The sequence below is a fragment of the Mobula hypostoma genome, chromosome 14 (genome assembly GCF_963921235.1).
Source record: "Mobula hypostoma chromosome 14, sMobHyp1.1, whole genome shotgun sequence".
In the NCBI taxonomy this organism is placed as follows: domain Eukaryota; kingdom Metazoa; phylum Chordata; class Chondrichthyes; order Myliobatiformes; family Myliobatidae; genus Mobula; species Mobula hypostoma.
Genome location: NC_086110.1, coordinates 18,007,035 through 18,022,533, shown reverse-complemented (window position 1 = coordinate 18,022,533; position 15,499 = coordinate 18,007,035). Strand labels below are relative to the sequence as shown.

The following is a 15,499-nucleotide window of genomic DNA, read 5'->3' as shown; positions in this document are numbered from 1 at the left end:
TGTTACATTTCCCTTGTGTTCAGCGTTAATGGAGGTACCAATTACCTCTGTCATCATTTTATCCTCAAAGTTTACTGTGAAGATGGTGTAATAGGGACATAATTTATTATTCTACTTAACTGGATTGCACCAAAAGTACAGGATCAAGGGTTGGCACAGTAGCGTAGTGGTTAGCACAATGCTTTACAGTACGGGCAACCCAGGTTCAACTTCTGCTACCGCCTGTAAGGGGTTTGTACCTTCATCATGGGTTTCCTCGGACAGTCGAAACATATACCAGTTGGTAGGTTAATTCGTCATTGATTAAGTTAGGATTAAATTGGGAGAGTGCTGGGTAGTGCAGCTCAAGGGCCAGAAGAGCCTGTTCCACATGACGTCAATAAATAAATAAAGACCAGATCACTCAATCACTCTGTCCTCATACTCCAGCTTCTGTTCCTGCTTTGGCTTGATATCCCGTACATCGTGTCTTAAAAAAAACTATTCATCTGAACTTATATGTTTTATGGGTTTTTCATAATTCATATACTGCACTGATTTTGTTTAGAAAGTCCTATTTGATTCCCTGTGAATCTATCAAGAATATTCTGAGTATCTTTTAAAATCTTATTTGTGATTACTAAGAAGTCTTTGGAAGATTATATCCATGCAAGTTTGTTTCACTGATTTGAAATTAATATGTCAAATCACCAAATCTCAATCTGTGTACAGGTTTCCCCTGCCATCTGAAGGTAGAGCATTCCTATGAAATGGTTTGTAAGCCGGAATGTCGTAAAGTGAAGAAGCAATTACCATTTATTTATATGGGAAAATTTTGTGAGCATTCACAGATCCAAAAATAATCTACCAAATCATGCCAAATAACACATAAAACCTAAAATAACAGTAACATATAGTAAAAGCAGGAAAGATATGATATAAAGTAGAAATACTTTTCCACAATCGTTGCCTGAACTGTTCTCCGTAGTGAAAATCTCACGCAAGCGCCGTCAGCAAAAACACGGCGCAAGCGCTCTCCAGTAACCTTTAAGCTATGAAGCTGCCAAATCATACCAAATAACACGTAAAAATACACAGCCGATATAAAGTAGAAATAATGTATGTACTGTGTAATATCACTTACTGGAATTGGGACAGCGCGGAGCACACTGATGATGGTGTGTTAGACTTGTTGGAGTTTGGGTGGTGCAGTGGCCCCCACCCTCCAGACCGCCGAGCGATACATTGCTGCGAAAAATGCAGTGGTACAGCGGTAGCCGGGAGGCACACCGCACATCTTTAAGAAAAAAGCCGAAATAAACATGCTAATTAATTAGGTGCCACTCGGCACGTAATTGTCGGCCCAGATCAGTGCCGATTGCCGATTGCGTCGCCTCTAATCTGGGCTGACAATTACGTGTCGGGCGGCACCTAATTAATTAGCATGTTTATTTCGGCCTTTTTCTTAAAAATGTGCTGTGTGTCTCCCGGCTACCGCTGCATTCTCCGCGAATCAGTATCTGTCCGCGGCCTGGGTGTTGGGGTGGTGGGACACCGGGGTGTCATCTCGTCGTCTGTTTCCATTAGGGCAGGCAGCTCATCTTCTCCTATGACTGCCCGCCTCGAGGTTTGTCGTCTGCTGTGGCTGATGTGGAAGGCTTGCTTGACTGTTGAGCCTCGCGCATTTTTAGATCATACAGTTCTTTGTAAGGACTGAAACCATCCTGCAAATATCCCCTACTCTTTCAAAATTAAAGTCATACTTTATCATTACTCATTCGGTTTTGATTGTTATGCTTTCCTCTTCCAATTGCATCAGCTCTTCATCTATCAGTTCCTGGTCATGGGATGCCAAAACCGCTTCAACATCATCTTCATCAGCTTCCACAAGCCAAACTCACTTGGTCCTTACTTCGTTCACCATGATCAAAGCGCTTGATTATGTCTAGTTCTACGCTAAGTGTAACACCCTTACGAGCTCTTTCAGGTTTTTCCGATACCATAGAACTCATCTTGCAAACGGCTGCTCACAGGCACGTGTTTAAGCAATGCCAGCTAGAATGGCGTTACGAATCCGGGGAGAGTGGCTGCTCGGGGCGTGCGCTGCCTTTTATCGCGCGCTGCTTTTTTTGTAACAGTGAAAACACCTTCTGTTAGCGAAAACAAGGTACTAATGTAGGTCTTTCGTAACAGTGAGGTTTCGTAAAGCGAACGTTCGAAAAGCGAGGGACACCTGTATCTCTTGAAAGATTTCCTTCTTAAAGGAGTTTAAGCATTGTTTTTAAGTCAAAGTATTATGATGTTTGTGATTTCCACTGCTCATATGCTCTAACTCCCTCATATGTTCTGCAGAAAATCCTGACTATGGTTCCCACTGAAGAAGAGAAACAGAAGATCCAAGAAGCTCAGTTGGCAAATCCTGATGTTCCCCTGGGTTCAGCTGAGCAGTTCCTTTTGACCTTGGCCTCCATCACTGGGATCAAGGCCAGGCTGCAGCTCTGGGCTTTTAAACTGGACTACGAGGCCATGGAAAAGGTGAAGCTTTGTCCTAAGAAATATGACAACTTTTGAAAAGAAATGTAATGTCAATTTAGACAACTGAATTTTCTGGCAGGTGTATTGAACTGCAGAATGTACAACTGAAAATGATTTGCATTGAGAAGACCATAAGTACACAGCTTCATAGATAAGACAAGCACAGCAAAATACAATTCAAATTCCCTATTATGTAATTAACAGCCTTGATGGAATTCCTAATGTTAGTATACATTAGATGATTTTGCAGATACAGGACAGTCTGTATAATTTCAGACATATAACTGTTTATATTTTAGCTTTGCTTGTAGATTTAGAGCCACATTGAAATATTTGAATTGACAAGCAAGTGGTAGTTAATGATGATTAAGTACTACAAAGTGCGTATGGAACACGATAATCTCTCATATGCCCATTGGACATGCAGCTTTAAAGTTTGGGAAGGCAGGCCTAGAAGAGAATATTTCAATAACTTTGTGAATCCCTTTATTGCTAGATACTTGCCTTACAGATGTTTCTGTCTGCATATTTAATACCTTAATAACAGATTGACTGTTTAAAGTTACCTCTAAAGAGAAGGTTTGAATGGAAACTTCTAAAATTGATTTTTTTTATCCTAGGAAATAGCCGAGCCATTGTTTGACTTGAAGCTTGGAATGGAGCAGCTTGCAAAGAATAAGACCTTTAAATCACTTCTGGCAACTCTGCTTGCTATTGGAAATTTTCTGAATAACTCTAGTGTAAGAAATCATTCTGTTTTCAAAATGATGGGATTGCAATCTGAAAGCCAAACAATTCTGTGCTTGACATTTACATCAATTTATGATTTTCCCCCTAGGCCAAGGGATTTGAACTGAGTTATTTGGAGAAAGTATCTGAAGTAAAGGATACTATCCAGAGGCAATCGTTGTTGTATCACACGTGTAACCTGGTAGTGGAGAACTTCCCAGACACAACAGATGTGTATTCAGAAATTGCCGCGATTGCAAGATCTGCCAAGGTAAGTAAATAAGAAGAGACACGCAGTGCCGAGGTTCAGTGCATGATAACATGATCCATGTAGGTTAGGTACTCCATTGGGCTTCTGATTCTCTGGGTCATCGATTACCTTAGTTCAACCTCAGAAGTACTGTGACTGCTAGACGACACGGTATTTGGTTAATGTTCAAATCATCCTAATGAGCTCTAAACCCTCTGATTAGTGATGTCTCTTCTGCTCCAGGCTTCATATCCGGAATTCCTTCCACCATCCTTTGCTTATCATTGTCTCCCCCTCTCCAATGAAATGCAACGTAAAATCCATCTCTGGACAAGACGTCTGTCCAGAGCAGTGTGATTTTTCTTTTTGATACATTCTGCCTTCTACTAAATTCAAGAAAATGAATCTCAGGGTTGTGTTCGATGATATATATGTACTTTAGTAATAAATTTACTTTGAACTTTGAACTTTTTTATGAACTTGGATGCTTTACTACATTGACACCATTTTCAAGTTGATAATGCTCCCAATTAGATTTAGGTATTGCTAAGAATCTCTTTGGAACTGAGGCTCTTGCCCCCACCCCCGCTTTATTTATTTATGTATTTATTTTATTTAGTAGTACAGTGCAGAATAGGCTCTTCCGGCTCTTTAAGCCACGCTACCCCAGCAACCTCACAATCTAATAATGTGACAATTTACAATGACCAATTAGCCTATCCAGTACGTCTGGTCATTAGAAGGAAAGCGGAGCACCTGGGGGGAAACCTACATATTCCACAGGGAGGACGCACAGAGACTCCTCACACAGCAGTGCTGGATCTAAACTCTGAACTCAGGATGGCCCGAGCTGTAATAGCATTGCGCTAACCGCTACATTACTAGTACTAGCCCAGTACCGGTCCAATAATCAAACCAGGAAGGAGGCAGATTCTCTGTCCTACCGAATGCAAAAGCTCTGACTGAGCTGTAGTCTTCTGAAAGACAGTAAGTGTTTGTTGATAAAGAACCATTTAATTTAAACAGATTAATAATCGCAGTTATATATACACCAGAGGATAACTTGAAATCAGAAAATAGAACTTATCTTTCCCAATGTAAGCAATTGAAATTGATCCTAAGCTAGATCATTTTGTATATTTTTGGTCCACAAGTATGTAATTAAAACTTTCTCAGTTTACTTAATAACCATAAGGCCAAGTTTTCTATTTACTGGGCTATTGCCAGCTGCTTTATTTTTACACTGTGAATTTACTTTCTGTTTCTGCTCTGACCTATGAGTGTTTTTGCGATGCCAAGCTGTTCTCATTGTTCACAGGTTGACTTTGACCAACTGGCAGAAAGTCTTGTTCAGCTGGAGAGGAAATGCAAAGCTTCATGGGATCACTTGAAGGTTATCGCGAAGCATGAAACAAAGCCTGTATTAAAAAATAAGATGACAGAATTTCTAAAGGACAGCACAGAAAGGATTATAATCCTCAAAGTGGTACATCGTAGAATTATAAACAGGTCAGACTACGTTTTCAACGTTCTCATGGATGCCAAAATTTGTAAAAGTACAAGTATTGTGATAAAGCCTGAATTTAAAATGAAGATGTATGTAAGGCTTCATGGACCAACCTTTGAGGACTTGTCCATATTCTGCTCCTATTGCTCTTGTTTTCTTTCATCCTGCTGTGATGTGTATCTAAATAGCCTGGAATGGTGAGAAGTCATTCATCGCCGTTTTTCTCCTAGTGCACTCTAACTCTGTTCTCTCAACTGTTATCCATGTCCATTGAAACCATTAACTAATACAAACCTGTTCATCTCATTCCTGAAAATTCCTTTTGACCCAATATCATGGCATCCTAGTCCCAAAAATTACGGGCTTCAAGTTAAAGTCAAAGTTGAAGGAATACAGCAGGTTTTGTATGAAAGGTCCAAATTGATTTCAGTCTGCATCTAAATATGTGCATATCTTTCCCACCAGTCTATGGCTCTTGTTCTTTTTTTTCCCCTCTCCCATTCTCTCACTCTTTCTCTGTGTCACACTGGCTATCTTGTGCTCTGCCTCCGCCTCCGGTTCGCTACTCAGCTCTCTCCTCTCGCATTCGCTGCTCCCTCCCGTCCCCCTCCCATTCCCTCTGCATCTGCATCTCTGTCTCAAGCTACTTAGTGCTCAGTTGAACACGGAATTATCACACACTGCAGTACATCAATAGCTTAGCATACAGCTCTTGAACATCTTTACCACCTTAGTGTAGTCAGCACTGTAGTTGTACAGAGCTTTAGAAATACATTGAGCTGCATGCAAAGTGACTTCCTGGGAGCTGATCAATCAATAACCAACTTAACTGTAATGGTAAAGGATCCAGTGCCTTTCTTGCTAATGCTTAGTATAAGGCCGATCTTGTAAATCGGAGTAAGAGAAATGGGGCAAAATCATCTTGACTTTTACAAATCATGTTATAGAGACCGTTCTGAAGCTATTTAACAAAAAGTTTCATACAAAGTAAAATCTTAAGCCATGAAGTTTGGCGAAGCATCCATGCATATAATAATGCATTCCGCAGTTAGTGAAAGAAGCCCTGTCAACATTTCCACCCTTAATGGTGGAGCAGACTCGATGGGTCTAGTTCTGCTTCTGTGTGTTATAGTTTCATGGCCACTGGCACTGGTGCTTTGATGCTCCCAGGGTTGAATACTCTTTGCTGAGGTTCAGCATTTGACCAGACTGCTGGAGAGAAACCAGCACAATTCCAGCACACAACTAAGGACTTCAGACAAGCAGGGGAGAATGTGGAAGAAATGAAAAAGAAACAATTAAACACAATAGCTTTGCAAGATGTTACGAATGTGTTCAGGGTGGTATGCCGCAGCAAACCTACCAGAACCTGAGAGAAAGGTTAGTCCAGCACACTTTGCTTTTCACGGCAATGCAAGGTCTGTGGTGTTGTGTGTCATCTCCTGCAGCGAGGCAACTGATAGCAAGGATGCAATTATGTATTTTGTGATTCATACAGTTACATTTCTGTCTCTACTGAAAATTATTGCAGGTAAAAGCCTTATTTGCATAACTGAGCTTTTCTGGAAGGGCTGGGGTTTTCTGTGTCTTCCACGTGCATGAAGTGGTTCACAGGTGCATTCTTGCAGGCCGTTCTAGAGGACAGTCACTCACAGCTGCATGGTTCAGGCTCACTAAGGGGAAGCAAAAATGTTTATGTTTAATTGTCATTCAATCATACATGAATACCCATGAATACAGCCAAACGAAACACAGTTCCTTCGGGGCCAAGGTGCAAAACACAGTACCAACAGTTATACACAGCACAAGGCACATATAAGATAGCAGTAAACATACAGCCACATGAAAAAATTATATAATGTAGCCCAAGTCCCTGAGTCCACGGATGTTGTTGGCAAGAACAAGTCTGTAGCAGTCTGCAGATAAATGCAATTCAACTTGTCTTCCAGTCAGTGAACACCGGAGGGCAGCACCCAGTGCGATGTGGATGTCACGCTAAACTGCCTCCTGTATCATGTCTCCTGGACAACAGGCAACAGCATGCAGTGAGGCCTAATCCGATCTACAACTGAGGTCGTGCAGCTCTCCCCACCCCTTTCAGTCTCCCCGTGAACCAGACATACAGTATTCTACGGTACCAATGTCTAAAAGGGTCTTATGATCACCAGAAAACATCCAAGACAATCACACACTGTTGTATCGTACACCGCCTTCGCGCGCTGACTCTAACACCTATCTGTAGCAGGCAGCAACCCAATCAGCAGCAGTTCCAGCTACTGTGCGAATGAGCACCTCAGCGATGGGGTAGACGTACAATACTTGAAGTTCTTAGTGTCCAGTAGTGTCGCAATCGTAAAAAAAAGTTGTTCTAAAAGACAATAACACCTTTTGCTGGCCCCTTGAAGGCCGCTGTGTTCAAGCACACCGCCATCTTACAATAAGTCAAGTTCACCCAGAATCCTCCATGAACCAGAGAAGTTTAATGCTTTCCTTTTGCTACTTTTGCTATTTTGGGATTGAATGTTCTGAAAATCATTTGATTAGAATGTAGTCTGGTCACACAGGATGAAAGACTCATCAATCCATAACTCATGAGGGTCCTGAATGACTGTAGACTAAAAAGTTTCATCAGAGCTTTTAGCCTTTACACAATGGCACAGATCTTTCAGAAATGATATGCTTTGCCTTGGATATAAAAGTAGTGTGGACCATCTTTCAATTGCTACATATGCAGCAAATAGAACATAGCTTTAATTTTTTTTAAAAATATTTTCTGATATGTTCAGCCACATTCTCTACTCCTTTTCTAATGTCCTTAGTTCTTCCAGTGCTTTAACCTGAATTGAGACAATTTAACCCTGGGACATCGTAGCTGAAACTCCAGTGCGAACTTACGGAGTATCCTACAACTACTGTGGAATGCGTCATTATTTGTAGTGTCCATAACCTATTTTAATTCAGATTACCAAAGTTGGGAATAATTGGCAGCAAATACTTTACCCAAAGTATCCATAAATGCCTGGGAGTAATGGGAAATCTCTGACCTGAATTTGTGTCAGTGGACTGAGTCCTTTAGTGTTTTAACATGAGACGGGAGTCTGAAATGCAAACTATAGCATTCCATTACAATCTATTATTTGGATGAACACAACTGCTCTCTAAATTTCAGCCAGTGATTAAAAAAAGTGATCAGAAATTACAAATGTAAAATAATCAAAAAGATTAGTCAGCTTAAAGACAATGGACTGTTTGGAACAGCTGACTATATATATATATTAAACTGTATGAAAAGCCATTGATGAGAGATATATAACTGTCTTCATAGTTCATAGTCCATAGTCATACTTTATTAATCCCGGGAGAAATTGGTTTTTGTTACAGTTGCTCCATAAATACTAACTAGTAATAGAACCATAAATAGTTAAATAGTAATATGTAAATTATGCCAGTAAGTTATGAAATAAGTCCAGGACCAGCCTATTGGCTCAGGGTGTCTGACCCTCCAAGGGAGGAGTTGTAAAGTTTGATGGCCACAGGCAGGAATGACTTCCTATGACGCTCTGTGCTGCGTCTCGGAGGAATGAGTCTCTGGCTGAATGTGCTCCTGTGCCCACCCAGTACATTATGTAGTGGATGGGAGACATTGCCCAAGATGGCATGCAGCTTAGACAGCATCTCCTAAAGTCTCTTAGACCATTACAGATTGCGCAGCCAGCATCTGTCAGCAGTTTATTGAAAAGAAAATTCTTGTGACCCTGCACCCATCTTCTGCTTGATTAGTAGCACTTTCTATGATGGATCATTGTTTGAGCTTTGGTGCTCTGTGGGGGAGGAATCTGATAAGTCTAAGGCTTGTTTTGTATCTCCAGCTACTGAAAGTAAAACCCATTCTGTTCTGTTGTTCAGCAACTGCCTTGGTTACAGTACTAGGTGGAACAGCAATGATCATGCCTCTATTTATCAACTGTAGACAAAAATTCCTAACGAACATCAATATTTCCTGCAGATTCCATTCTTTTCTTTTGTACCTTGGTCATCCTTCAAACACTGCTCGGGAGCTGAAGATTACCAGGTTCTGTAAAATAATTAGTGAATTTGCGCTGGAGTACCGGACCACCCGAGAAAGGGTGCTACAGCAGAAGCAGAAGCGAGCTGCTTACCGAGAGAGGAACAAGACACGGGGCAAAATGATCACAGAGGTTCGTCTGTTTGCAAGAATTAAACTTCTATTTTCAGCATTGCAAAGCAAATCAATAGCATTTTTAATACTGCACAGTAATATTGCTTCCATTGGACTTTTATAGTGCTAGGGTTTGTTCATCCATTGAACAAAATAAATCTCATGTATTTAATCTGTCTGCCAAAGGAATAAGGCAAGAGGGTTTAAAAGTGTAAAATAAATACCGAAATGACTGGAAGTTCTTAGCAAGCTGGACTGCATTTTTGAAAGAAGGTTAGCAAACTGAAATGTTAATTCTATTTTTCTTTCCCAGATACTGTGAGACCTGCTGAATAATTCCAGCATTTTCTGTTTTTATTTCAGATTTCTAGCATCTGCATAGTTAATGGTGTAAATGCTGGATTGTGGCTTAGAGTTAATGTAAATTTCATCTTTTAAAAGCCAACCTTTACACTAGAGAGGTTAGGTTCAACCAGTTAACATAATGGGTGGGGACAGCACTATTCTTTTACCAGAAGCTCATTAGGATGTTCTATGCAAAGGCTGCATCTGTGCAGATCCAGGACACTCTATGCAAAGACTGACTTTGCAGATCCAGGACACTCTTTCTTTTTTTTTCAAATCTTTTTATTATTATTATCCAAAATTAACACAAGTACATCGAAGTAAGCAACATTTTCAATGACTCAAGAAAAAAACATTATTTTAAAGATTAAAAAAATTTTGGTGATTTAAAAAAAACCCTACTAAGCAAGAAAAAGTGGGGGGAAAAAAAGAAACCCCATTAGGTGTTCAACCCCGGAGCCATGCGTCATACAAAAAGCTTCTAAAGATGAACATCCAACCGCCAGCAAGAAAAAAAAAGTACTAAAAATTTACAATTAGATTGAGGAGGAAATCTATCAATTAACTCAATGATAATAACGAGCAAATTAACCCCATCTTTTCTCAAAATCAAATAAAGGTTCAAAGGTTCGACTTCTAATTTTCTCCAAACTAAGACATAGCATCACTTGACAGAACCATTGTGACAAAGTGGGAGCTGATGTATCCTTCCACTTCGACAAAATGGCCCTCCTAGCTATCAATGTAACAAATGCAATAACATATTGGTCAGGCACAGAGATACCATGGATATTTTGAGGAATTATTCCAAAAAGCACAGTTAATTTGTTAGGTTGTAAATTAATTCAGGACATTCTATGCAAAGACTGACTGTGCAGATCCAGGACATTCTATGCAAAGACTGACTGTGCAGATCCAGGACATTGTATGCAAAGATTGGGTTTTCTCTGCTGAGTTGACTCTCCTAAGAATCACATTATGAATATCATGGAATGCATGCCCTTTGCCCGGATGGGTGCATCTGTAACAACTTTTGAGGAGCTTATCAGTTATTCTCACTTTAAAGTGACCCAATTCAGCCCCAGCAGCTCCCCGCTCTTCACCTTGCCTAAGTAAAAGAAAAAAGAAAATTGAGGGATTGCTCTCTAGATTCTACTCACTCTCTTGATGAGGCTTACAAAACAATGCTCATTTATAGGTGTATTGACACAATAGGCCAAAAGGCTACCAGGTACTGTGCAGTTTTGTGACTGAACAAGACCCTTATCATAGTAAAACATTCCCAAATGCTTCATGGTAGCACTTTTGAATGTAAACTGTCACCAGTCTATGCAAGGTATGAAGCCAGATGACCAAAGGGATGCAATGAAAGAGCTGGTTTAAAAGTAAGGCCTGAAGGGGACTGATTGAATTGGTGAGGGTGGAACATGGCACGTGGCACAATGGTGGAGCTATCACTTCACAGCTTCAGCAACCCGGTCCCCTGGTGCTGCCTGAGTAGAGCTGGTGTGTTCTGCTGGAGACCACTGGTGCTCCAGTTTCTCCTCACACCTCAGAGATGTGTGCTGTGATAGGTTAACTGGCCACTGCAAATTGCCCGTATTAAGAAGGTGAATGGTGGAATCTAGGGGAGTTGATGGGAATTATAAAGGAATAGAAATAGAATTAGTGTAATGAGGTGTTTGATGATCAGGTGTTGAGTTGGGTGAAATAGAATTAGGGTAAAGAGGTATTTGATGGTCAGGTGTTTGGTTGGCTGACATAGGATTAGTGTAACAAGGTGTTTGATAGTCAGCTAGATTTGGATGGCTGAATGTCCTGTTTTTGTGTTGAATGGCTTTAAGTGTAGATTTCAGAATTCCAGGTCAGAGTTGTCTCAGTAATAGAAGGTACAAGCAGCTGTCTGACAATATAATTAGAAGTGTAGAGAGGAATATGACAACTGCATGGATCACAGCAACCCCAGAGGGAACTTTGACTGTCTTTGTGTTCACGTCTCGCTTTCTGCCCAGCCACATGAAAAGCTGGTCACTACCTCAAACTGTGTGAGCTTGCGCTTTTATCTGTAGCTTAGCCCGTAGTCGCCCCGCATGAGGGATTTACTTCTGAGTGGGTCAAGACTCAATGAAGTGACAAAATGTAAAGTTTCTCAGAGATTCCATTTCAGTTATTTTCTTCCTTCAGCGAAATCCTTCAGTTTCTGGGTGTTTTCAGGTTAAGTAATGAGGCATGAATGAGACAGTGGGAAAATCTTCTTTGTCTCCCCGTGGAAATTAAAGAGAAAGCATATATAAATATACATACAGTAATTGGATTTGGAATATCAATCATTTTGCAGCAAGGTGTGCAAATATTGAATTTGAAACATTTTTGCATGGCTTGAACTTGATTTATTTTTGGCACAACTAAATTCAGAATAGCAACATACTGTCTGTTCCCATCCATTCAACTTCAGGTTGGAAGGTTTAACGTTGAAAGGGCCATGTAAGGAAATTCTTCTACCTTGCCAAAGGGCACTTAGTTGCCAGTGACTGATTCATTGAACCAACGTAATGGAAGCACCAGTAAGTGCTGTTGAAGTTTCATGACTTCACAGCATTTGTAAGGAGTGAATGTGCAATGTGGGAGGTCAGCCCCCAACAAGTGCTCTGCTTTCAAGGGCTTTGGCCTCCTGCTCTGCATGAGATCATCTTTCGAAGAGCCCCAAGTACCACTGCAATTCTGGGTGGACACTGGGGAGGTCTACATAGTAGCCTGGGACTGTAGTTCAAAGTGAGTTTCTAAGTGGTGAATTATGGGCTTGTATTTCCTCTCTTGAGGACTTGAATATATATTCAAATGGCCAGAACTACCTTATCAGATTGCAGCCTTTGGTAACCACAAATTGAGGAAAAGACATGTTACTGCTTTGGAAACTTACAATAATGATACTACCGTGGCCTGCTGTTTTGAGGCAGGAATGCAACCTTTCTTTGTCCCCCAGTAGCTCCCCCTCATCCCCTTACCACGCTACACGATGAAAACTGAACCTTGGATCTCATAAGGTGTGGAATTTCTTTAGCTTCGAGATCTTTGCTGTGGGTCTGAAAGACTCTTTACAAATATATTAAAGATATGCGAAAAGGAGGTAGAGAAAATTTCTTGAACCTAGGCAATGTTAGCTGTTATGGTGTAAAATAAAAGCAAGATATCAGAGAAAATTAGTTTCAGATAAGGGTCTATACTAAACGCCAAGTCTTCTGCAGAAATTAGGCTAAAGTTGTAATTTAAACTAAGGAAGTTATTACATTGCTCTTACATCCTAGTTAAATGCATTGAGGTTATCTGTAAGGCCATCAAAATAAAGCGGTGGGCATGCAAAATGCCATGTATCAAATTTACTTCTTATATCTGCCTCAGCTAACAATTTTTCAAATGACTTTTTTTTGCTTTCCAAAACACACCGGCATAGCTTACAACGTCACGGACTAAAAGCACGCTGCATTTTTAATTTCAGTAAGTGATAGCAATACTAAAGGTACTGCGTAATTCACAAAGTTACTCAGCAGTGCCACTGTCGTAGGCTGCCCCTGCGTGCTCTGCCACAGAGTGGAAAAGAATCATTATTTCCAAATAGCTAGAGAACTTTGAAGACAAGGAGGAATGTTTTGAGAAAACTGCATCAACACTTAACGGACTGAGTAAAGGTGCAACGCCGTGTAGCGACTCTCATCAGTTGATGAATATATTGTTGTTAACAAGTCTCGGCTTTGTTTGAGGGAACAGTACAATCAAAAACAAATTAGGCTATAAACCAAAGTTTTTAAAAAATGGGGCAAACAAAGAGATCAGTAGTTTATTCATTTCTTTGAGAGATTTTTTTTCCTTCTTTGCCAGTTGAGGAGAAGCATCCTGCTAGATTGGAGCTTTGCTCTCATGACCAGGTTGGCAAACTGACGCTCAGGAAGTATTTGTATTTTCCCACAATAGTAAAGCAAGGCTCATACCACCCCACAACACTCAGAGCGAGAAGAAAATGATTCTAACTTTACAGCGCACATGTAGTCTAAACTGAGTTTTCCATTAACTACTGTAATTTTATACCAGATAATTAAATCTGAACTACTGGGCCTCTGGTGATTGCCTAGGTCACGGTGGCAGGAACAAGATCTGAACTTTTTCTGCAGCACACAGGGAATTTCTAGCTATAAAACTCGCATGTACACACCATATTTGTTTTCTTTTTTTTAATTAGACCCTAAATAGCACAATATCCCTCTTTGCTGTCAGCCAGGTTATTCTAATGTAGTCAACATGACTCAGAAAATCGTTTTTTTTTCTGTAAATGGGCAAGTATAGTTCACTGCAGAAGTAGTCTTGAACAACTTTAACCCTTTGATTTGCTTCAGTTACTTAGATGTATTTTACCAAAGCACACTTGATCTTTAACCATGTCAAATCTTTATCATTCTTCCTGACTAAGGACGTAAGGGATTAAATGGAGTTCAGCCCTAGTAGTGGAAGCTGGGTCCATACAAAATGCATATCTAATGAAGGACAACTCCCTTCTGAAAATACAGATCCTTAATTCTGCAGGGGTCATAACTTATCAGAATGATTGATGAAATATTTCACTCTCCCCTCATCCGCAGCAATTAGTATAAGTACAAGCTGCAAACTTAAAGGAGCATTGCTATCCAAATTAAAACGGTGTTGGTGTCATTTTACTGTAAAGTTATTGATATGTGCTCTGAGTGGTATAGTCTTATTATTTTATTTGTTTAAAACACATGAATGACAACATTAATTAATCACTGATGTGTGGCTGTTGGCATGTAATGGGGGGAAAAGAAACCCCAGAAAGAGTGCATTCCCATCTTTAGTGCTAGAAAGCATATAAGTATGAGGGAGCTGATATGATCCATTTTAGCACTTCTACCCAGAAAGATTCAAATTTGCTCTTACTAGGAGCAAGAGGAAGAAATGTGTGCTCTCCCTAACTAGTTTACATGCGTAGGTATTCGTGCTGCACATGCAGCAGAAAACAATCTTCAACTTTTTTTTCGCTTCAGAAAATTTGAATGGGTGTTTTCTTGTCCATTGTTTAATTTTAAATTATCTTTCACTTTATTTTTTTCTATATCATTAACTATCTGTTTTTGAGATGGAAAAAATGTAGGTGATCTTTATTTGGTTTATACCTCTGTCACATATTCGTCCTTCACTGCAATAGATCCAAGGCTCAAGCTTTCTAAACAGCCAGCACAGGACAAAGGAAATGTGAACAGAGCACTGCTGTTTGATAACTTGCTCCTCTACTATACTATCTGATATTCAGTTAGGTATTCTGTTGGCTTTGTCGGGTGTAGGTTTGCATTGGTTGAACATAATAAGTGCCAAAAAGCAGGCAAAAAAGCTTATTAAAAGAATCCACAGAGATGCTGGACAAAATTTCAGTAGATTTCTGTCTGAACTCAAAATAAATCTTTACGTAAGTTAACTGTTGGAAGTGAGGGGGGAAATGCATTGTGTGGAAACATGGTATTTATATCTAAATGAGATGTTTTTCTTTACAAACTGTAACAGACAGCGAAGTTCTCTACTGCGGCCGGTAGTACTGAGAGCACCCAAGCACCTGACTTGTCAGATCCTCAGCCGCAGGAAGACGAAGCACATGAAAACATGAAAAATCTTTTGACCACTCCCGAGCCACAAACCCGAAGGAGCAGAAGCAATAAATGTAAGAAAATTTGTTCTGTTTTCTTTGGAAGGACTCCATCCCTTTCTAGTGTAATGTATGTGTCTAGCCATAGCATTCTATCATTCTCTACTATATAAATCTCTCAACTTTCAGGTTGTATTTCATATCCTCGTGCTGTCCAATTGAAATTCATTGAGTTCTAAATGATGATACAATTAAAAATTCTAAAGTGTTTACAACTGTAGGATTTAGTACTGCATCATAACAGCTACTATACATTTCCTTCCAACTTGT

The 15,499-nt window shown here is 40.0% G+C and overlaps 1 protein-coding gene across 4 annotated transcripts in view; it reads left to right on the top strand.

Annotated features, from left to right (window-relative positions):
* fhod1 (formin homology 2 domain containing 1) overlaps positions 1-15,499 on the top strand; it is a 333,883-nt gene that overhangs the window by 302,421 nt on the left and 15,963 nt on the right. For all 4 annotated transcript variants that reach the window (XM_063066732.1, XM_063066733.1, XM_063066734.1 and 1 more), the window contains 6 exons: positions 2,332-2,514; positions 3,135-3,254; positions 3,353-3,514; positions 4,812-5,002; positions 9,007-9,199; positions 15,091-15,244. In XM_063066732.1, coding sequence (XP_062922802.1) covers positions 2,332-2,514; positions 3,135-3,254; positions 3,353-3,514; positions 4,812-5,002; positions 9,007-9,199; positions 15,091-15,244 — 1,003 coding nt within the window. The remainder of the gene's footprint in view (positions 1-2,331; positions 2,515-3,134; positions 3,255-3,352; positions 3,515-4,811; positions 5,003-9,006; positions 9,200-15,090; positions 15,245-15,499) is intronic.